Genomic DNA, 24,121 nt, shown 5'->3' with positions numbered 1-24,121 from the left:
AGACGGTCACAGCTCTTCTCTGTCCTGGCCCCGCAGCGGTGGAACGAACTGCCCACTGACGTCAGGACAGCAGAGTCGCTGTCTGCGACGCAGGCTCAAATCTCACCTCTTCAAGAAGTACTACCACGATCCTCCTTCTTAAGCACTTATTGTATTTTTAGTTTGCTATTCTTGTACTTTGCCTTCAGCACTAGATTATGCTCTTAGTCGCTTGTTTTAGAAAGATGCACTTGTGAGTTCTGGTAATTAGTAGTACATTGGCTTTTCCTATGTTAAGTGCAATTATTGTAAATCGCTTTGGATAAAAGCGTCTGCTAAATGACTGTAATGTTATGTGTCTGTGGGAATTTTTGTCCATCCAGAAGAGCATTTGTGAGGTCAGACAATGATATTGGACAAGGGCCTTACATCACCAAGCGCAATGCCAAGCGTCGGATGGAGTGGTGTAAACGGAGTGGAGTGATGAATCACGCTTCTCTATCTGGCAGTCTGATGGACAAGTCTGGGTTTGGCGAATGCCTGGAGATCGTTACCTGCCTGACTGCATCGTGCCAACTGTAATGTTTGGTGGAGGAGGGATAATGGTCTGGGCTTGTTTTCCTGTTTTCCTGTTTAGTTACAGTGAAGGGAAATGTTAATGCTTCAGCTCACCAGGATGTTTAGGACAATTCTATGCTACCAACTTTGTGGGAGCAGTTTGGGGAAGGCCCTTTTCTGTTCCTGGATGACTGTACCCCAGTGCACAAAGCACGGCCCATAAAGGCATGGTTGGGTGAGGTTGGTGTGGAAGAACTTGACTGGTCCGCACAGAGCCCTGACCTCAACCCCTTTGAACACCTTTGGGATGAACTAGAACGGAGATTGCGAGCTAGGCCCTCTCGTCCAACATCAGTGTCTGATCTCACAAATGCTCTTCTGGATGAATGGGCAAAAACTCCCACAGACACGCACCAACATCTAGAAAGCCTTCCCAGAAGAGTGGAAGCTGTTATAGCTGCAAAGGGGGGGCCAACTCCATATTAATGCCCATGAATTTAGAATGGGCTGTCATTCAAGGCTCCTGTGGGTGTACTGTGTAGGTGTCCCAATAGTTTTGTCCATATAGTGTATGTCCATCAGCAGACGGTGTCTATAAAACCAGAATAGCAGCATACTGTAGGTCTTCTCTGCCATCCATGTCATTCATCCCAGTGTGACTCATGTAGGCTGCACTGTGCTGTACGCTGTATATGAATGAGTTTACACTTCAAGGTTTTTATTTGTTTTCTGAGCCTCTGACTGTATTTGTCTCAGATCCCTCAATACTGTACTGTCTGGTCTCTACCGCCCTGTTCAACCAAGAACAGCCTTAACCATATGGTTGGCAGCCCAGTGGGTAGAGCATCGGACCAACGATTAAAGGGTTGTTGGTTTCAGACCGGGCCAGGCCACTTGACGGATTATTTCCCATCAATCATTGTCGGTTATGCCCTTGAGCAAGGCACTTAACCCCGACACTTGCTCACGATTGGAAGTGACTTTCGATAAAAGTGTCCGCTAAGTGACTAAAATGTAAATAAACGCCCTGCTCATCCACAGCCATGCACCCGATAATACTCCCGACTCCAAGATCATTATTAAAGACATATTCCGCTTCTTTCAACTACTAATTGCTGCCTGGACTGGGTCATGTATAACGTCTCATCATCTAGATCAGACAGTAGTGGGAGCAACAGAATATTAAACACCCCCCCCCCACACACACACACACACACGCGCACACACACACACACACACACACACACACTCAATTAAAGTCCTGTAATGAGAGAGCCTTATTAGTGCTGGCTCCAGTGACAAGGACCAGCCAGCGGGGTTGCTGGTGCGGAACGCTCTCTGTCACGGCCTCTGCCGCGGAGCACGGAGGGCCACACGGTCCTCACGTCCTCCAACATATTACCATTTTTATCCGTTTAAACACGGGCACCTAATCTGTCTCTTTTTCTTATCGTTAACTCACTACCTAGACAGATTGTTTGGTTATGGAAATGAGTGTGTGTGTGTGTGTGTGTGTGTGGCAGATTTTTGCCAGCTGCTCAAAACGCGAGGCGCACCGCATTGTCCCCTGGCCGACGCTATTCTTTGCCGAGAGACGATCATCGGGCGCCTCCTCCGCAGAAAAGTGAAATGTTTTCAGCTTTCCGGCGCCGATAAAACGCACGACACCTCGCCTTGACAGAGCGGCGTGCCGAAGGTCTCCACAAGAGCGCTGCTCCATAGACGACGATGAAAAACGCGTTGACAAAATCTGCCGTGTGAACGCAGCCTCTCTGTGTGTGTGTGTGTGTGTGTGTGTGTGTGTGTGTGTGTGTGTGTGTGTGCTAGCTAGCAGGGACACTCATTAGACTGGAGAAACATTTGATTACTTTAAGGGTAGTCTCTCTCTTCTCTTTGATCTCAGTGCCTCAACTTATGTACTGTAGTTGCCCATTCAGGCTGGAGGCAGAGAGAGATACAGGGAGGTACAGGGAGAGAGATACAGGTAGGGAGAGAGGGTGAGAGAGAAAGAGAGACAGGTGGATGGAGGGAGAGAGCAAGAGAGAGAGAGGGACAGAGAGAGAGAGAGAGATGGATGGATGGATGGAGGGAGAGCGAGAGAGAGGGACAGAGAGAGAGAGAGAGATGGATGGATGGATGGATGGAGGGAGAGAGCGAGAGAGAGGGACAGACAGAGAGAGAGAGATGGATGGATGGATGGAGGGAGAGAGCGAGAGAGAGGGACAGACAGAGAGAGAGATGGATGGATGCAGAGAGAGAGAGAGAGAGGGACAGAGAGGGAGAGAGAGAGGGACAGAGAGAGAGATGGATGGATGGATGGATGGAGGGAGGGAGGGAGAGAGAGAGGGACAGAGAGAGAGATGGATGGATGGAGGGAGGGAGAGAGAGAGGGACAGAGAGAGATGGATGGATGGATGGAGGGAGGGAGAGAGAGAGGGACAGAGAGAGATGGATGGATGGAGAGAGAGAGAGAGGGACAGAGCGAGAGAGATGGATGGATGGATGGAGGGAGGGAGAGAGAGAGGGACAGAGAGAGAGATGGATGGATGGATGGATGGATGGAGGGAGGGAGAGAGAGAGGGACAGAGAGAGAGATGGATGGATGGATGGAGGGAGGGAGAGAGAGAGGGACAGAGAGAGAGATGGATGGATGGAGGGAGGGAGGGAGACAGAGGGACAGAGAGAGATGGATGGATGGAGGGAGGGAGGGAGACAAAGGGACAGAGAGAGTTGGATGGATGGATGGATGGATGGATGGATGGATGGATGGATGGATGGATGGATGGATGGATGGATGGATGGATGGATGGATGGATGGATGGATGGATGGATGGATGGATGGATGGATGGATGGATGGATGGATGGATGGATGGAGAGGGATTCATAGTACAGGGGATTCTTGTTCTTGTTCTTATCAAGAAAAACAGAGAGAGTAGAGAGGAGAGGTGAGAGGGAGAGAGAGAACGGCCATTAAGAGAGAGGATGAATGGAATGGTGGCTACAGGAAGTGAGCGAGCGTAGCTACAGATGGTTAGCCTGCACGTCTAGCACTTCCTGCTTCATGAAGAGTCTGCTTCTCAGATGGCCGCCGGAGGGGAGATCACAGACGCTCCTTAAACGACTCGTGTGTGTGTGTGTGTGTGTGTGTGTGTGTGTGTGTGTGTGTGCGCACATGCGTTTTTAAGTCCAGTCCATTCCAGTTCCACAGAACCAGAGTTGCATAGCATTGACAGAAGGAGATAGCAGTAAAGATCAATGATGCTACCACACACACACACACACACACACACACACACACACACCCACACACACACGCGGCTTATTGAATGTCACTATCATGCATCTTTGCAGCTCGCCGTTCCGCGGAGAATCTCGTTTCGATCGACCGGCTTTAAAAACACTCAGCTATGCAGGAGGATGTAGATTTCATTTGTCTGTGTTGTGACTATAACCGAACGGTCAGCGGACGCGACCACAGGCCCATGTGGCACGAAGAGGCCCGGAGAGATCGCTGGTAAACAGATTAAACGGCAGGCCACGCTCCGGATTAGATTACGGGAACGCCAGCAACGACCGGCAGAATCTCTCACTTTGAGCTGTGTATCTGTCACCTGGTGTCCCCGACTTCGCTCGTCTGAAGCCATGTCCCCGCTCGTCTGAAGCCATGTCCCCGCTCGTCTGAAGCCATGTCCCCGCTCGTCTGAAGCCATGTCCCCGCTCGTCTGAAGCCATGTCCCCGCTCGTCTGAAGCCATGTCCCCGCTCGTCTGAAGCCATGTCCCCGCTCGTCTGAAGCCATGTCCCCGCTCGTCTGAAGCCATGTCCCCGCTCGTCTGAAGCCATGTCCCCGCTCGTCTGAAGCCATGTCCCCGCTCGTCTGAAGCCATGTCCCCGCACGTCTGAAGCCATGTCCCCGCTCGTCTGAAGCCATGTCCCCGCTCGTCTGAAGCCATGTCCCCGCTCGTCTGAAGCCATGTCCCCGCTCGTCTGAAGCCATGTACCCGCTCGTCTGAAGCCATGTCCCCGCTCGTCTGAAGCCATGTCCCCGCTCGTCTGAAGCCATGTCCCCGCACAACAGAGCGCACGCTTTGAAGCATTCTGGGAACAACGGTTTGGGGTTTCGGCACTGCCAATTTGGAAACGTCAAAGGTTCTAAAATAGAGAGAGAGAGAGAGAGAGAGAGAGAGAGGGACAGACAGAGAGAGAGATGGATGGATGGATGGAGGGAGGGAGAGAGAGAGGGACAGAGAGAGAGATGGATGGATGGAGAGAGAGAGAGGGGGACAGAGAGAGAGAGATGGATGGATGGAGAGAGAGACAGAGGGACAGAGAGAGAGAGAGAGATGGATGGATGGAGGGAGGGAGAGAGAGGGACAGAGAGAGAGAGATGGATGGATGGAGAGAGAGAGAGGGGGACAGAGAGAGAGAGATGGATGGATGGAGAGAGAGAGAGAGGGACAGAGAGAGAGAGATGGATGGATGGAGAGAGAGAGAGAGGGACAGAGAGAGAGAAATGGATGGATGGAGAGAGCGAGAGAGGGACAGAGAGAGAGATGGATGGATGGATGGATGGATGGAGGGAGGGAGAGAGAGAGGGACAGAGAGAGAGAGATGGATGGATGGAGAGAGAGAGAGAGGGACAGAGAGAGAGAGATGGATGGATTGATGGAGGTTTGGGGTTTCGCAACTGCCAATTTCGAAATGTCGAAGGCGGCTCTAAAAAAAAAAATGCTACCATTGTCTCACGACGAGACACAATGTTCTGAACCCCGTCACGGCGGTTTGTGGACCCCTCTGAAGAGAATCCAAACGCAGGCGGGAAGGACTGTGTGTTGGATGGATGGATGGATGGATGGATGGATGGATGGATGGATGGATGGATGGATGGATGGATGGATGGATGGATGGATGGATGGATGGATGGATGGATGGATGGATGGATGGATGGATGGATGGATGGATGGATGGATGGATGGATGGATGGATGGATGGATGGATGGATGGATGGATGGATGGATGGATGGATGGATGGATGGATGGATGGATGGATGGATGGATGGATGGATGGATGGATGGATGGATGGATGGATGGATGGATGGATGGATGGATGGATGGATGGATGGATGGATGGATGGATGGATGGATGGATGGATGGATGGATGGATGGATGGATGGATGGATGGATGGATGGATGGATGGATGGATGGATGGATGGATGGATGGATGGATGGATGGATGGATGGATGGATGGATGGATGGATGGATGGATGGATGGATGGATGGATGGATGGATGGATGGATGGATGGATGGATGGATGGATGGATGGATGGATGGATGGATGGATGGATGGATGGATGGATGGATGGATGGATGGATGGATGGATGGATGGATGGATGGATGGATGGATGGATGGATGGATGGATGGATGGATGGATGGATGGATGGATGGATGGATGGATGGATGGATGGATGGATGGATGGATGGATGGATGGATGGATGGATGGATGGATGGATGGATGGATGGATGGATGGATGGATGGATGGATGGATGGATGGATGGATGGATGGATGGATGGATGGATGGATGGATGGATGGATGGATGGATGGATGGATGGATGGATGGATGGATGGATGGATGGATGGATGGATGGATGGATGGATGGATGGATGGATGGATGGATGGATGGATGGATATGGATGGATGGATGGATGGATGGATGGATGGATGGATGGATGGATGGATGGATGGATGTTCGTTCGTTCGTTCGTTCGTTCTCCGGGGTCTACGTGATGAGAGGAGCTCCATCCCTCCGTACGGCTTTGTACTTTAGATGAAAAGTCAGAATACAGAATCGTCATACCGTTCCATGTGGCACAGAACCACGGGGGCAACGTTCTCACCGGTTCCCCGGCTCCCTACCGTCTCTCCCTCCCTCTCTCCTCCCCTTTCCTCCCTTCTCTCTCTCTCTCTCTCTCTCTCTCTCTCCCTGCTCTCTCCTCCCTGTCTCTTTGCTCTGCTTTTATTCTCTTGCTCCATCTGGAGTGAGTAGCCACATGTGTTATAGCCAGCTGTGTGTGTTTGACCAGCAGCTGTGTGTCAGTGAACACACTGTAGGTGTGTGTGTGTGTGTGTGTGTAGGTGTGTGCATGCGTGTGCATGCATGTCTGTGTGTGTGTGTGTGTGTGTGTATAGTATGTGTGGGTGTGTATCTGTGCATGTGTGTGTGTGTGTGTGTGTGCACATGTGTGTGTGTTTATGGGCAGCAGCTGGACTCAGACAGCTGTGGAGTAGCAGGTGAGGCTGCCGGTGGAGGCGGACCCAGGACAGGGTGAGGCTGGCGGTGGAGGACCGGGCCCAGGACAGTGTGAGGCTGGCGGTGGAGGCGGACCCAGGACAGTGTGAGGCGGGCGGTGGAGGCGGACCCAGGACAGTGTGAGGCTGGCGGTGGAGGCGGACCCAGGACAGTGTGAGGCTGGCGGTGGAGGCGGACCCAGGACAGTGTGAGGCGGGCGGTGGAGGCGGACCCAGGACAATGTGAGGCTGGCGGTGGAGGCGGACCCAGGACAATGTGAGGCTGGCGGTGGAGGCGGACCCAGGACAGTGTGAGGCTGGCGGTGGAGGACCGGACCCAGGACAGTGTGAGGCTGGCGGTGGAGGCGGGCCCAGGACAGGGTGAGGCTGGTGGTGGATGCGGGCCCAGGACATGGTGAGGCTGGCGGTGGAGGCCGACCCAGGACGGCGGATGTTTGCGCGGCCCAGCTGGCCAGAGCTCCGCGGACCTACGGTACCGAGCTGGCGGCGAAGCCCAATGTTAGAACAGAGACCTGCTCTGCCAAAAACCGCCCCCCCCCACCACCACCACCACCACCACCACCACACATGCTACCACACAAGACAGAGAGGGGTGGGGGGTGGCAGATGGAGGGAGGAGGATGATGAGGGGGAAGGAAAGAGGGAAAGAGAGAGAGAGAGGAGGATGGAGACTGAGAATGAGGAGAACAGAGCAAAGATGGAGGTGGGGGGAAGATTGAGAAAGGGAACGTAACGATTCCTCCGATTTATGTCTCTGGGGAAAGACGGAGCGAGCGGATGAGAGGAAGTAGACAGGGATAGGAGAGAGAGAGAGAGAGAGAGAGAGAGAGGAGAATGGAGACGGAGATTGATGAGCGATAGGCATGAGGTATATCATCTCCCAATGAGATTATATAAGAAAATAGAACCTTGATTCATCCAGACCCCTGACTGTCCGGGTAGGAGACCCCCTGCATATGGACTGGGAGCCTCTCTACCTGTCGGGAGGAGGGGGAGAGAGAGATAGAGGGAGGAGGGAGAGAGATACAGAGGGAGAGAGAGATAGAGGGAGGAGGGAGAGAGATACAGGAAGAGAGGGAGAGAGATACAGGAAGAGAGAGATACAGGAAGAGAGAGAGATACAGGAAGGGCGAGAGAGAGATACAGGAAGAGAGAGAGATAGGGAGAGAGATACAGGGAGGTACAGGGAAAGAGAGATACAGGAATGGAGAGATACAGGGAGGGAATGAGAGAGATACCAGTGAGAGAGAGAGGGTGAGTGGAGAGGGAGGGAGGGAGAGTGTTCAGGTATATTAGATAACTATATCCATCAGCAGACTGTAAAACCAGAATAGCAGCACATGGTGAACATCTCTATCTTGCTTTATGATCCACACTAAAACCCTATTAAAACATGGCACCTTCTGCCCCTCCCCACTCCTCTCCCCTCCTCTCCCCTCCTCTCCCCTCCTCTCCAATCCTCTCCCCTCCTTTCCTATTCTCTCCTGTCCTTTCCTCTCCCCTCCTCTCCTGTCTACTCTCCACTCCCCTCCTCTCCTGTCCTCTCCTCTCTCTCCTCCTTTCCTCTCCTCTCCCCTCCTATCCTCATCTCTCCTCTCCTCTCCTCTCCTCTCCTCTCCTCTCCTCTCCTCTCCTCTCCTCTCCTCTCCTCTCCTCTCCTCTCCTCTCCTCTCCTCTCCCCACCACTCCTCCCCACTCCACTCCTCTCCTCTCCTCCTCTCTCCTGATCTCTTATCTCTGCCTCTCTCCTCCTCTCTCCTCCTCTCTCCTCCTCTCCTCCTCTCTCCTCCTCTCCCCTCCTCTCCTCCTCTCCTCTCCAGGGGAGCTATCATTCCGCTGAGTTTGCAGACAATGAGGCGTCGCCTATAAATAAATCCAGAGCAGTATTTATAGAAGACGTGAAATATGGGGCGGGGGAGGGATCCCATCCCAAAATACACCCCCCCCCCTCCCACTTTTTAAAAAGTAATGCAGGCTGAATAATGGTGTGAGGGATGGAGAGGAGGAGGGATGGAGGGATGGAGAAGAAGAGGGAAGGATGGAAGGGAAGAGGGATGGAGGGGAGGAGGGATGGAGAAGAGGAGGGAAGGATGGAGGGGAGGAGGGGAGGGATGGAGGGATGGAGGGGAGGAGGGATGGAGGGATGGAGAGGAGGAGGGATGGAGGGGAGGAGGGATGGAGAGGAGGAGGGATGGAGGGATGGAGAAGAGGAGGGATGGAGGGATGGAGAGGAGGAGGGATGGAGGGATGGAGGGGAGGAGGGATGGAGAGGAGGAGGGAAGGAGGGATGGAGAAGAGGAGGGATGGAGGGATGGAGAGGAGGAGGGATGGAGAGGAGGAGGGAAGGAGGGATGGAGGGGAAGAGGGATGGAGAGGAGGAGGGATGGAGGGGAGGAGGGATGGAGAGGAGGAGGGATGGAGGGATGGAGAGGAGGAGGGATGGAGGGATGGAGGGAAGGAGGGATGGAGGGATGGAGAGAAGGAGGGATGGAGGGATGGAGAGGAGGAGGGATGGAGGGATGGAGAGGAGGAGGGATGGAGGGGAGGAGGGATGGAGGGATGGAGAGAAGGAGGGATGAAGAGGAGGGATGGATGGGAGGAGGGATGGAGGGAAGGAGGGATGGAGGGGGTAGTCATTCACGCTGACGGGTCATGCCATATTCATGGTGCCTAATGTCCAATCCCGTCCGTCTCGGTTTTCATAGTTCATTATTGTCAAACTGCAGGTCGACTCTGACCTGCAGAGAAACAGAGTTCAGAACTTCACACTGTTATTGATTTACTGAGGCGCTGTCAGTTTTCTATTCCTCACATCCCTTTTCAGCTTTTCAGATCTAAAACACTCACACACACATACACACACACACACACACACACACACACACACACACACACACACACACACACACACATACACACACACACACACACACACACACACACACACACACACACACAAACTCTGCCAACGCATCTCGGCAGGAGACAGACAGGCCATCACAGCAACGTTCTTTTCCCATTAGCGCACGTGTCACGACGGCGAGCGCCAAATGAAGGTCTAAATTCAGATGGGGGTGGGGGTGGGGGGGTTGCTGGGTAATTAAATGTTCTGACTGCTGTCAATAGGTGATGGCTGACTGCTGGGGGAGGGAAGCTGTTAACATGTCCTATTCACATGTAATTACAGCCGGTGTCTGGTGAGGAGGGATGGAAGGAGGGAGGGAGAGAGGGATGGAGGGAGGGAGGGAATAGTGGGGATGTAGAGGGAGGGAGGGAGGGCAGACAGACAGACAGAGAGACAGACAGACAGGCAGGTGATTCAATGTAACCTTCTGTGATAATCATGATCATTATCCCTCCCCCCGTTTTTCTCTTTTCGCGTTATTCATCTCTCTTTGTGTCTGTAATGGAATATCTGTAATGGTTCAGGAGAGAGAGAGAGATAGAGAGAGAGAGAGAGAGAGAGAGAGAAAGAAAGAGAGAGAGAGAGAGAGAGAGAGAGTATCCAATGTCCAGCCCCATGTCTCTGTGACCTTCCCATGTCTCTATGGACGTTTTTCCCACTCCTGAGCCCAAAAAAGAATGTAGGCGTACGGCCGGCTGTGTTTGGTCGACACGTGGACCCGCCCCCGTGATTCGGATCCGCTCCAAAATTCCACCGGTTCTATGTTGGCCCAGGCTACACCCTTCCACCAAGTTTCATGAAAATCGGTCAGGTAGTTTTCGCGTCATCCCGCTAACGTACGAACGGAAGGACGGACGGACGGACGCGCCACCGAAAACATTACCTCTCGCGCTGTCGCTGGGGGGCGGAGGTAATTAAGCAACGCTGTAGCAGAGGGGACAAATCTCCTGCTGAAGTGTGCACGTTCCCAGGCCAGGGGTCTGCATCTGCGACCTGAGGGAAGCAGGGTGGAGAGGGGGTCGCGGGGGTCGCGAGCAAACGCTACGTGCTCTGCGTGTAACGGCTGGGAAGGCCGGTCGGTTCGGAGGCGAGTTTGTTCGTATTGGAGGCGGTTGAGAGAGAGTGAGCAAGAGAGAGAGAGAGAGAGAGAGAGAGAAAGAGTAAGTGAGGAAGAGGAGGAGGAGGAGGAGGACAGAGGCCGCGAGGCCTGACGTGAGAGGAAAATGATAAACGACAGAGCCTCTCCCGGCCCGGCCGGACACAAAGCGGTGCTTCTGGAACATTCTCTGGAACGCTCTCTCCCTCTCTGTCTTGTCACGGTGGTTTAAATAATGCACTGCCAGGGCTGAATATAGCCCAGTGAACCTGGTATTCATCAGGGCCACAGAGTAACCCTAACACACACACACACACACGCAGACACACACGCGCGCGCGCAGACACACAGGTCCACAGTGTCCAGCCATGGACCGGTGAGCAGGCTAGCCAAGTCTGCCAGCACCCTAGAGAGCTAGGCTGGGATGTAGATCACGCAGAATCAGAATCAGGAAGTGTTTTTCAAGCGAGCGCTTCCCGAGTGTAAAACGACACCTCTTCACGGGGTCTGGCAGGTGGACTACATCTGCCTGTATGTCTTAATGAGGTCGTGGTGAGGTATGATCATGTTTGACTCGCCAGCCTGAATGTGTGTGTGTGTGTCTGTGGGGATGCAGTATCAATCTCCCTGGTCTCTCTCTGGGGGCATTTGAGTACGTGAGTGATGGTGAGGCTGACCTGTGTGTGTGTGTGTGTGTGTGTGTGTGTGTGTGTGTATGTGTGTGTGTTTGTGTCTGTTCAGTGAGAGTGAATGGTGGTTTGCTATCTATAATGAGGAGACCCCCTGTTGAGAGGCAGTGGACAGTAGTGTCTGTCTGTTCTATGCCTTCCATCCATCCATCCATCCATCCATCCATCCATCCATCCACTCTCCATCCATCCATACATCCATCTATACATCCATCTATACATCCATTCATCCATCCATCCATCCATCCATCCATCCATCCATCCATCTATCTATCTATCTATCTATCTATCTATCTATCTATCTATCTATCTATCTATCTATCTATCTATCTATCTATCTATCTGTCTGTCTGTCTGTCTGTCTGTCTGTCTGTCTGTCTGTCTGTCTGTCTGTCTGTCCGTCCGTCCGTCCGTCCGTCCGTCCGTCCGTCCGTCCGTCCGTCCGTCCGTCCGTCCGTCCGTCCGTCCGTCCGTCCGTCCAATCTCCATCTATCCATCTATCCAAACATCCATCTATCCAAACATCCATCTATCCAAACATCCATCTATCCAAACATCCATCTATCCAAACATCCATCTATCCAAACATCCATCCATCCATCCATCCATCCAATCTCCATCCATCCATCCATCCATCCATCCATCCATCCATCCATCCATCCATCCATCCATCCATCCATCCATCCATCCATCCATCCATCCATCCATCCAATCTCCATCCATCCATCCATCCATCCATCCATCCATCCATCCATCCATCCATCCATCCATCCATCCATCCATCCAATCTCCATCTATCCATCCATCCATCCATCCAATCTCCATCCATCCATCCATCCATCCATCCATCCATCCATCCATCCATCCATCCATCCATCCATCCAATCTCCATCCATCCATCCATCCATCCATCCATCCATCCATCCATCCATCCATCCATCCAATCTCCATCTATCCATCCATCCATCCAAACATCCATCCATCCATCCATCCATCCATCCATCCAATCTCCATCTATCCATCCATCTATCTATCTATCCATCCATCCATCCATCCATCCATCCATCCATCCATCCATCCATCCATCCATCCATCCATCCATCCATCCATCCATCCATCCATCCATCCATCATTCAATCATCAGTCTTTCAGATTTCATTGCATTCGGTTGACTCCCTTTTTGACTTACATATGATGTCTATCTCTTTCTACCCCCCCCCCCCCCCTCCCTCCCCCCCCCCCCTCCCTCTCCCCCCCCCCTCTCCCCCCCCGAACCCTCACCCCAGGACACGCCTCCCCCAAGTTCCTACAACGTGTGGGAGTCGTTCGACAGGACGCACGGCCGCAGCAACTTCTCCGAGCCGCGGAACGAGGGCGCCAGGAAACGGCAGGGCTCCTTCCTGTCTGCCGCGCCCAGACACACCTCTTTCCTCAGCCGCCACTCCAACGTCCCAGGTTCCGCCTCCACCAATCGCTGCGCACCGCCGTTCCGTCGTCCGCCAATCCCCGACTGTCCTTGTGTTTCATATGAGAAAGAATCAGCCTCACTCACCCATTTTAACACTGTCCATTCATTTCCACCTACTGTACATGCGCGCACACACACACACACACACACACACACTCTCCCTCCCGTTAACCCAATATTTACCTCAATTACTCTCCCATGGAAGAAATGTAGTTTCAAGGACGAACAGATTCATGACATATTTGGATAATTTATACTGCCTCTATACAGCCCACGACTGCCCTGGACCTCCTAGTCACAAAGAGACCCATTTGCATATAAATAGTTGCCGATGTTTGAAGAGTGAAGAGTGTGCTGTCAGACGCGCATCTCTCTCCCTCCTCCATCCCTCCCTCCATCCCTCCATCCCTCCCTCCCTCCCTCCTCGCAATCACACTTTTGATGTCAGCTTGATTGGATTGTGTTTAAACTATTCGGCGTTCTCAGGTCCGCTAGCTAGCTTCCCCCCACACACACAGAAACACACATATGGCTCTTGTAACAAAAGGGACATATGGTATTACAGGAGGAATGGGCGCAGGGGCGGACTGGCCATCGGGAGCACCGGGCGCGCCAAATGGCCTGGCCCGCGGTGAATGGCCTGCGCCCCGTCAACAAATCGCGCAGCTCCCCCCCCCCCGTCAACAAGTCATGCAGCACCCCCCCCCCCCCCCCTGTCAACAAAACAAAACTGAAGGTGTTCCATCTCACCGCGTCGGCTCGGCTCGTGGCCTGACTGGGGCTACATTTCCCGGCAGGAAATATTCACCCAGTCCGGCCCTGAATGGGCGTGTTTAGAATGCAGAGAGGGCTTTAAGATACAAACAGGTGTTTCTATGGCTGTAGGCATGTTTGTGTGTAGGCTGCAGGTCAGAGGTCAGAGAGGAAGGTCACTGCGAGCTGAGAAGCCAGCCTCAGGCCTACACCCGGGTCATCTCCTCTCCTCTACTCTCTCCTCTGACCAATTACGTGACAGGCTTAGCATTATTCCAGTTTTAAATGTCACGTCCCATAGTGAAATTGATTCATTACCTCTGCATGGTTTTGGTTGTTGTTGCTGGTGACATTTTCTTGTTTCATGTTCTGTCTGTCTGTCTGTCTGTCTGTCTGTCTGTCTGTCTGTCTGTCTGTCTGTCTGTGTGTCTGTCTGTCTGTCTGTGTGTCTGTCTGTCTGTCTGTCTTGTCCTTCTGTCTGTGTCTGTGTGTTGGTGTTATTCTGTCTGTCTGTGTGTCTGTCTGTGTGTCTGTCGGTGTGTGTCTGTCTGTCTGTCTGTCTGTCTGTCTTGGCTGTCTGTCTGTCTGTGTGTGTGTCTGTCTGTCTGTCTTGTCTTGTCTTGTCTTGTCTTGTCTTGTCTTGTCTGTCTGTCTGTGTGTGTGTGTGTGTGTGTGTGTGTGTGTGTGTGTGTGTGTGTGTGTTGGTGTTATTCTGTCTGTATGTGTCTGTCTGCCCCAGGGCCAGGTCAGTACAGCCCCCGAATCAAGTCCAGTCCCCAGATGGCTCTGATCGTGTCCAGGGAAGATCGCTTCAAAGGCCCCAAGAACATGAACCCTGGACCAGCAACCTACCAGGTATCTGTGTGGTACAGTAACAACATGAACCCAGGACCAGGAACCTACCACCCAGATAGCAAGCGGATCTGGGCCATATACAGGCCAGATCTGGCCCTTGTGGCTTAGTTCCGGCCCATATATGGCCCAGATCCGCTTGCTATCTGGACAGGTATCTGTGTGGTATACAGTAACAACATGAATCCAGAACAAGGAACCTACCAGGTGTCTGTGTGGTACAGTAACAACATGAACCCTGGACCAGGAACCTAGCAGGTATATGTGTGGTACAGTAACAATATGAACCCAGAACAAGGAACCTAGCAGGTATATGTGTGGTACAGTAACAACATGAACCCTGTACCAGGAACCTAGCAGGTATCTGTGTGGTACAGTAACAACATGAACCCAGAACAAGGAACCTACCAGGTATATGTGTGGTACAGTAACAACATGAACCCAGGACCAGGCGAACGTGCAGACTGTCTGTCTACCAGATATCTATCTGGCATGGAGCTATTGTTTTACAGTAACAGGCATCTCACACTGGTAATACTGTATCAGCAGAAGGCAGTGTGCATGTCATCTCAGAGACATGCTCAGGCTCAGACACTCTCCATCATAGAGCATACTGTATACAGTTCACTATATCTGCTCTCCATCATAGAGCATACTGTATCCAGTTCACTATATCTGCTCTCCATCATAGAGCATACTGTATACAGTTCACTATATCTGCTCTCCATCATAGAGCATACTGTATTATATCTACTCTCTTTAATAGAGCATACTTTATCTACTCTCTTTAATAGAGCATACTATATCTACTCTCTTTAATAGAGCATACTATATCCACTCTCTTTAATAGAGCATACTATATCTACTATCTTTAATAGAGCATACTATATCTACTCTATAATAGAGCATACTATATCTACTCTCTATAATAGAGCATACTATATCCACTCTCTTTAATAGAGCATACTATATCTACTCTCAATAATAGAGCATACTATATATACTCTCTATAATAGAGCATACTATATCTACTCTCCATAATAGAGCATACTATATCTACTCTCTATAATAGAGCATACTATATCTACTCTCAATAATAGAGCATACTATATCTACTCTCTATAATGGAGCATACTATATATACTCTCCATAATAGAGCATACTATATCTACTCTCTATAATAGAACATACTATATCTACTCTCCATAATAGAGCATAATATATCTACTCTCTATAAAAGAGCATACTATATATACTCTCTATAATAGAGCATACTATATCTACTCTCTATAATAGAGCATACTATATCTACTCTCCATAATAGAGCATACTATATACTCTCCATAATAGAACATACTATATCTGCTCTCCATAACCGAGCATACTATATATGATTGTGAAATAGCTAGAGCTCTAGAAATGACCTTCCTCTAATAAAAACCTGTCAAGTGTTTGATGTGCCCCCCGGCCTAATAGAGCATGTGGTATTAAACATCACTGTGTGGAGGAAGCTTTAAACACTGACTGCCCCCGCCTTGGCGCTCGCCAGCAGACCTGGTGCTACCGTAATTGGCCAGTTACTGTAAATCAATGTGTCACTAGCAGAGTGCAGCTCGATGGTGTGCGTGAGAGAGAGAGGAGTGTGTCTTATTGCAAACCAAAAGCTGTGTGTGTGTGTGTGTGAGAGAGTGAGAGAGAGAGAAAGAGAGAGAGAAGAGGGGGAGTTTTACCCCAGGAGTGGGATTGTGAAACACTAGCCGAAGTGCATAGCAGGTGCTGGTCGGTGTGAATAAGAGCAGACGGGTGTGATGTGAACCAATGAAGACACAGCAGGGGGGATGTGAACCAATGAAGACACAGCAGGGGGGATGTGAACCAATGAAGACACAGCAGGGGGGATGTGAACCAATGAAGACACAGCAGGGGGCTGAGGTCCACCAGACTGACCAGGGGGACCTGAGGAGGATGGGAAGCAGACTGACCAGGGGGACCTGGAGAGGGAGGGATGGGAAGCAGACTGACCAGGGGGACCTGAGGAGGATGGGAAGCAGACTGACCAGGGGGACCTGAGGAGGATGGGAAGCAGACTGACCAGGGGGACCTGGAGAGGGAGGGATGGGAAGCAGACTGACCAGGGGGACCTGAGGAGGATGGGAAGCAGACTGACCAGGGGGACCTGAGGAGGATGGGAAGCAGACTGACCAGGGGGACCTGAGGAGGATGGGAAGCAGACTGACCAGGGGGACCTGAGGAGGATGGGAAGCAGACTGACCAGGGGGACCTGAGGAGGATGGGAAGCAGACTGACCAGGGGGACCTGAGGAGGATGGGAAGCAGACTGACCAGGGGGACCTGGAGAGGGAGGGATGGGAAGCAGACTGACCAGGGGGACCTGAGGAGGATGGGAAGCAGACTGACCAGGGGGACCTGAGGAGGATGGGAAGCAGACTGACCAGGGGGACCTGGAGAGGGAGGGATGGGAAGCAGACTGACCAGGGGGACCTGAGGAGGATGGGAAGCAGACTGACCAGGGGGACCTGAGGAGGATGGGAAGCAGACTGACCAGGGGGACCTGAGGAGGATGGGAAGCAGACTGACCAGGGGGACCTGAGGAGGATGGGAAGCAGACTGACCAGGGGGACCTGAGGAGGATGGGAAGCAGACTGACCAGGAGAGTATCCCATAAGTGTCCCGGTATGCTCTGTGCTTAACGTATGTCCTGTGTGGAATCTTGTTTCCACTGTTCTGCTGCTTGTCTTGTTGTACATTTTCTTTGTTTTGTGCCTGTTTTGTCAAACTGTAGTGTGTTCAATGTTTAATGTATGTCCTGTGTGTAACTTTGTTTTTATGCTGCTATCCGCCCCTGTCTTGGCCAGGGCTGAGTTTCCCAGAGGCATCGTAGCTCTACGTTCATCGTAGCGTTACGATAAACGCCGTAGCTTACGATGAACGTAGCGCTACGATGCCTCTGGGAAGCTCAGCCCTGGTCTGGTTTGTACAAGAGGTCCATACCTCAACAGGACTTCCTGGTTAAATAAAGGTTATATAAGAGAGAACGCTCATCAGCACTCAGACCGGAGAAGCATGGTCACCTTGTGGATAACGACGAATCCGTGGTCCTCTCTCTTCCCTTTCCTCTCTCTCTTTCTCTCCTCTCTTTCTCTCTTCTCTCTCTGTCTCTCCTTCTCTCTCGTTCTCTCCTCTCTTTCTCTCTTCTCTCTCTGTCTCTCCTTCTCTCTCTTTCTCTCCTTCTCGCTCTCTCTCCTTCTCTCTCTTTCTGCCCTTCTCTCTCTCTCTTTCTCTCCTTCTCTCTCTCTCTCTCTCTCTCTCTCTCCTACTCTCTCTGTTTCACCACAACTGCATGTGTGTGTGTGTGTGTGTGTGTGTGTTGTCGTTGCTCCACCATCACCCCTGTGTGACCCCGCCCCCTGCTGTGATGAATTCCCAGGGTACCTCCCACCTCCCTCCGCCGTGCCAGAGCAGCGTCGACCCCAGGGCACCTTGACCCCCGACAGGGGCGCCCCGGGTCTGAACCCGCTCGCACGGATTAATAAGGATCTGAGGTCCAAGCCCCTCTCACCAGCGTCCTCAGCATACTGATCTCACAGCTGAAGCTCAGCACATGGAATACAGATTCTCAGCATTTGAATTTGAGAAGGATCCCAGATCTAGCGTGCGATGTGTGTGTTTGTGTGTGTGTGTGTGTGTGCGCGTGTGTGTGTTGGTTGGGTGAGGTGATTCTGCGGTCAGGCTTTGAAGTGCATGTGGAATTTCCTCTGTTTCTGTGCCGGTGGCTGTTAGTCTACACGCACGCACCCGCACGCACCCGCACACACCCGCACACACACACACACACACACACACACACACACTCACTGGGTCTTGGGTCAGCTCGGTGTGGGTGTTGCAGGGCGGGGAGAGCTCTGCGTTTTGTGGACCTGTCGCAGGGTAGGACCGCTGACCGTAGGTAGTTCAGAACCGCGCTGTCCAATCACAACAGGGCGCGGAACAGAAGTAAATGGAGACAAGATCAAGGCAAACCAGCCATACTGGAACCGAGCACTTTGATATCCGTTGTCATTGAGGTGTCAATCTGATTATTTCCGCCAGCCGCGATGCAATTGGGGCACTCTGAACTCGTACTCGGGAGAATGTGATTTGAGGAAACGTGATTGGCTGTGTCGGGTGATGTCGGCAAGGCGCGCCTGGATACCGCACTTCTGTTTTGGTCACACGGAGGTCATATTCACAGGAGACTGTCACTCAAACGAGAAAATCAAGCTGACCCCAAAAGACCTTTGAATCTTGCCCCCCAAACTCCAGAGAGAGAGAGAGAGAGAGAGAGAGAGAGAGAGGGAGAGAGAGGGAGAGAGAGAGAGAGGGAGAGAGAGAGAGAGAGAGAGAGAGAGTTCAGAGACGTGAATAAATCAGTTGGATAATCCATATGGATTTCCCTCTTTCCTTCAACCTCTCCGCAGAATGCCTCGTCGACACTTTGCCCCTGCGCGTCTCCTCCGGCGTGAGTTGACATGCTGCGTGGTAGGCTGGAGGGAAGGAGGGGTGGAGGGGTGGAGGGATGGAGGGTCGGAGGGATGGAGGGATGGAGGGGTGGAGGGATGGAGAGGAGGAGGGATGGAGGGGTGGAGGGATGGAGGGAGGGAGGGTTGGAGGGATGGAGGGGTGGAGGGATGGAGAGGAGGAGGGATGGAGGGGTGGAGGGATGGAGGGATGGAGGGGTGGAGGGATGGAGAGGAGGAGGGATGGAGGGATGGAGGGAGGAGGGATGGAGGGGTGGAGGGATGGAGAGGAGGAGGGATGGAGGGGTGGAGGGATGGAGGGGTGGAGGGAGGGAGGGGTGGAGGGATGGAGGGGTGGAGGGATGGAGAGGAGGAGGGATGGAGGGGTGGAGGGATGGAGGGAGGAGGGAAGGAGGGGTGGAGGGGTGGAGGGATGGAGGGGTGGAGGGATGGAGAGGAGGAGGGATTGAGGGGTGGAGGGAAGGAGGGATAGAGGGGTGGAGGGATGGAGGGATGAAGGGATGGAGGGATGGAGAGGAGGAGGGATAGAGGGATGGAGGGATGGAGGGATGGAGGGATGGAAGGATGGAGGGAGGAGGGGTGGAGGGAAGGAGGGGTGGAGGGATGGAGGGGTGGAGGGATGGAGGGAGGGAGGGGTGGAGGGATGGAGGGGTGGAGGGATGGAGGGGTGGAGGGAGGAGGGGTGGAGGGATGGAGAGGATGAGGGATGGAGGGGTGGAGGGATGGAGGGAGGGAGGGGTGGAGGGGTGGAGGGAAGGAGGGATGGAGGGGTGGAGGGATGGGAGGGGTGGAGGGATGGAGGGGTGGAGGGATGGAGGGAAGGAGGGATGGAGGGGTGGAGGGATGGAGGGATGGAGGGAGGAGGGATGGAGAGGATGAGGGTTGGAGAGGATGAGGGATGGAGGGGTGCGGATGAGAGGAGGTGCAGGGTTTAGCCGTGCTCTCCACATTCAACCTTTTTATTCATGTCTTACTAAGCCCTGGGGAGTCTCTCTCTCTCTCTCTCTCTCTGTCTCTCTCTCTCTGTCTCTCTCTCTGTCTCCCTCTTTCCCCTCCTCTCATACGAGTGTGTGTGTATGTGTGTGCGCGCACATATGTGTGTGTGTGAGTGCGTGTGTGTGCGCGTACGTGTATGTGTGTGTGTGCACGTGTGTGTGTGTGTGTGTGTGTGTGCACGTGTGTGTGTGTGTGTGTGTGTGTGTGTGTGTGTGATATAAACCCTTTTCCCTGCACGTTCGTCTCTCCTCTCAGCTCAGCCCAGCCATCATGGACACGGTTCTAAAGGGAACGTTCAACGTCACCCTCCAGAACCCCCTCAGAACCCGCGCGCCAACGCCCCGTCCCAAGAGTTCCCTCCAGCAGCCCTTCTCCCTCAGCAGCACCTAGACCAGGGGTCAGGGGTCAGAGGTCAGGGGTGAGAACCAAAGGAACTATACCAAACATTTTACATCTGGTTTTAGGGATTTGTCCCTAGAACAAGGTCATAATATCATGTAAAATGGCCAATCTGTCTGTCTGATAACTTGATTGATTTTCATTCCCCAGGGCGCCTCGTGGAGGAAGTCTTGAAATCATCTCGCTGTTTTTTCAGCATAAAACTCAGAGACAAAATGGACACTTCGCCAATAAAAGTTCTTTTTTTTTGCATTCTTTCGTTTTTCATTCCCACTCGCCATGCTTAACCAAGCATGTTTGGGCCAATTGGGGTCTGAAACTGACTCACCCACCAAAACGCTGTTCATTCACTTTAGGTCTGCATTCGCCTGATATGACAATTAGTAGAAGTGATATCCATCCATCGTCATTCCGGGGTCGGGTCGCGGAGGCAGCAGTTCCAGCAGGGGGCCCCAGACATCCCTTTCCCTGGCGGCGTCAACCAGCTCACAGCCTGTTTAGCCGCTCACAGGCCAGTGTGGAGATGTAGTCCCGCCACCTGGCCCTGGGTCTACCCCGCGGCCTCCTCCCAGCCGGACATGCCTGGAACACCCTCCTAGGGAGGCGCCCAGGAGGCATCCTCGCTAGACGCCCCAACCACCTCAACTCGCTCCTTTCGACGCAAAGGAGCAGCGGCTCTACTCCGAGTCTCTCCCGGATGACTGAACTTCTCACCTGATCTCTCAGGGAGACCCCAGCCACCCTCCGGAGAAAACTCATTTCGGCCGCTTGTATCCGTGATCTCGTTCTTTCGGTCATGACCCATGTAGAAGTGATATTAAGAGTGATATTAAGATGCATACGCCTGAGGAACCCTATCCATGTCTGTATAAATCACAGCTGTTCATTATGCATATCTGTATTTCCACTAAAGGAAACGGGTCTGAAAGTCAAATCAAAGACTCGTAACTTATGTTCTCGTTTTGTTTGCACCAATCAGACGCTCCCTCGTTAATCACAGGTTTGACTCCGCCCCGCTTCTGGCTCTCTGTCCCTGTGTTATACTAGGCACTGTGCCTGGAATACCGGACACACATGCACACGCACACACACACACACACACATACACACACACACACACACACACACACACACACACACACACACACTTTCTCCCTTGGCCAGGGAAAACCAACCAGGAGTTATAAACAAGTTTTACAGACTTGCTTGTCCCACCTGGGCATGAAATATGAAGTACAGGATGCCCCAGCGTAGCTCTTTATCTGTCACAGGGGCACAGGCTGTTCCTACGGCTGCAGGATACTACTACCTGGTGGAATTTAGATGTCTGGGCAGGGGTGGATTTAGTCATTTCGGGGCCCAAGCCAAACACAGACATGGGTCCCTAAACATCCCTTGTTCTCCACCCTTTTCAATCCTTCTCTCCTGGTATTTTTATTGGCTGGATAGTTATGGTAAATGGATTGCACCACAGGATATAGCGCTTTTATCCAAGGGCCTCTCATTCACCCATTCACACACATACCAATGGCAGCAACTGCCATGCAAGGTGCTAGCCTGCTCATTGGGAGCAATTTGGGGTTCAATGTCTTGCTCAAGGACACTTCGACATGTCGTCAGGAGAGGCCGGGATTCGAACTGCTGACCCTACATTGGACGACCCACTCTACCTGAGCTACTACCGTCCGATAGCATTACACTGATACTAGCCCATCTACTAAAGATAGCAATGCTGCTGATAATAAGATGTCAATAAGATACTGTAACTATTAACTGCTTTGAGTAGAGTTAGATACACGAGCTAGCGAGCCTACAGTACTTGTCTCATAACATTAATCACTTTATATTAGTAGCTAGCTAGCTATTAGTTGCTAATTGATAATGAATCAGGCAGACACTCATGAATTATGTATTCTGACACGTATGGATTTTTCGACAGAAATTACTGTATTAGTGAAAAGTTAATAAAACATAATTATTTCGATGTTTATGAGGTGTTTATGGGGCCTTTTGTAGGTTGGGGGCCCAAGGCAATTGCCTCCCTTTGCCTCATGGGTAAGTCTGCCCCTGAGTCTGGGATCCACAGTGAGTTGTTTGTATTAGATCCATATAGCGAAAGATATTAGGATACCTAAAACCTGCACACCTATTCATGCCTGCAATTTGCACAGCCGCAACTATTAAATTGCTAATTTGCTTATTGTACAGTTTCACATCGGATGATGATTCCCGTCCGTGCAAAGCAAAGGGATGCTGTAACCTTGACTACGGCACTCTGCCTTCAGATGTGGATGCATTGAGTAGGCAAACCAGATTTATGTTCATCTCCCCTATTCATCCATCCACCCCACTCCCCTCCCTCACTGAGCGTAAATCACCTGCTTATTAGACCTGATAGATTTCTGGGCCGTAAACTCAGGGAAGAGAGAGAGGGAGGGATAGAGAGGGAAAGAGAGAGAGAGAGAACGAGGGAGGGAGGGAGGGAGGGAGGGAGAGAAAGGGCAGGGCTGATGCTGCTGTGTCCAGAGGAGAGGACATGTACACCAGCGTCTGGACATCTGTTTGTCCCATCATTGTTATCTGGGGCCTTTTAATCTAATGAGCCATTTACCCTCATCATTATTCAGACAGAGAGAGAGGGAGGGAGGGGCGTGGAGCAGGGGGAGAGTGATGGAGCGAGAGAGAGAGTGGAGGGGGGGGGGGGGGGGGCAGAAACAGGGAGATGGGAAAGGAGAAAGAAAGGGGGAGAGTGATGGAGTCGGACAACGAGGAGAGGAGAAAATAGAGGGAGAGAGAGGAGGGAGGAGGGGAGAGGGGAAAGGAGAGAGAGTGTGTTATTTATGCCTCGCTCGCTCTCCTTACCTTTTCATCTCGCCGACCTGTTTTACATCAGCAAACTAATTAAATCAAATAAATCACGGCTACAGTCCTCTAGTGTTTGATCGGAAAAAGCCGGATTGAATAAATCTCGATTATGGTGCATTACACGGCACATCATTCACACTGTTTATAGGACTAAAATATGCAAACACAACCGGGGATAAAAATGATGGATGGTCCAGATGGGCTTTTTCTGCTCTGACGCCTGCAACCATGCACCTTCACTTGCCTCCAATCTCCCTCAGGGCGAGACAGAGGCTACGGTGATGCTGCTCCTGCTGATGTCGTCGTTGTTGTTTCGGTTATGTTGACGGTTGAGGTGATTATCTCATCTTTGGGTAGAGTTCTAGAACGGCGTGTCTGTGCGGTTGCCTGCTGTATATTGTCGGCTACCTGTAGTATCACTCCGCTAACGTGGACCAATCGTGAAGCAGGATCTTTAGGTGGGTGAAGGACTCCGAAAGGTAGGGGGCTGCCTAGCATGGACCGAGTGAAGCACAGTGCACCAGTATGTACTACAGCTGCCCCTAGGAAGTACGTACTTTGTACGCATACAATCGGGACGTAGCGCTTTGTCATAACATCGCGCCTTGAAATTTGCCTAAAACCACTGCGACCCATAAAGCGACATTCGTGCCGCGGGCTGCATCCACAGCTGTCGCACAGGATTGTGGGTAAGAATAGCCAGAAA

The 24,121-nt window shown here is 52.0% G+C and overlaps 1 protein-coding gene across 1 annotated transcript in view; it reads left to right on the top strand.

Moving 5' to 3' along the window:
• stpg2 (sperm-tail PG-rich repeat containing 2) overlaps positions 1-20,541 on the top strand; it is a gene marked incomplete at both ends in the record, with an annotated part of 47,900 nt that extends 27,359 nt beyond the window's left edge. Inside the window, 3 exons of the mRNA XM_084439635.1 lie at positions 12,832-13,000; positions 14,506-14,621; positions 20,407-20,541. Of these exons, the coding sequence (XP_084295761.1) occupies positions 12,832-13,000; positions 14,506-14,621; positions 20,407-20,541 (420 nt within the window). The remainder of the gene's footprint in view (positions 1-12,831; positions 13,001-14,505; positions 14,622-20,406) is intronic.
• Positions 20,542-24,121: the final 3,580 nt, after the last annotated feature.

The sequence above is a fragment of the Borostomias antarcticus genome, assembly GCF_949987555.1.
Source record: "Borostomias antarcticus genome assembly, chromosome: 6".
Taxonomy (NCBI): domain Eukaryota; kingdom Metazoa; phylum Chordata; class Actinopteri; order Stomiiformes; family Stomiidae; genus Borostomias; species Borostomias antarcticus.
Note: the sequence above shows the minus strand (reverse complement) of the source record. Positions and strands in the feature narration are given on the sequence as shown.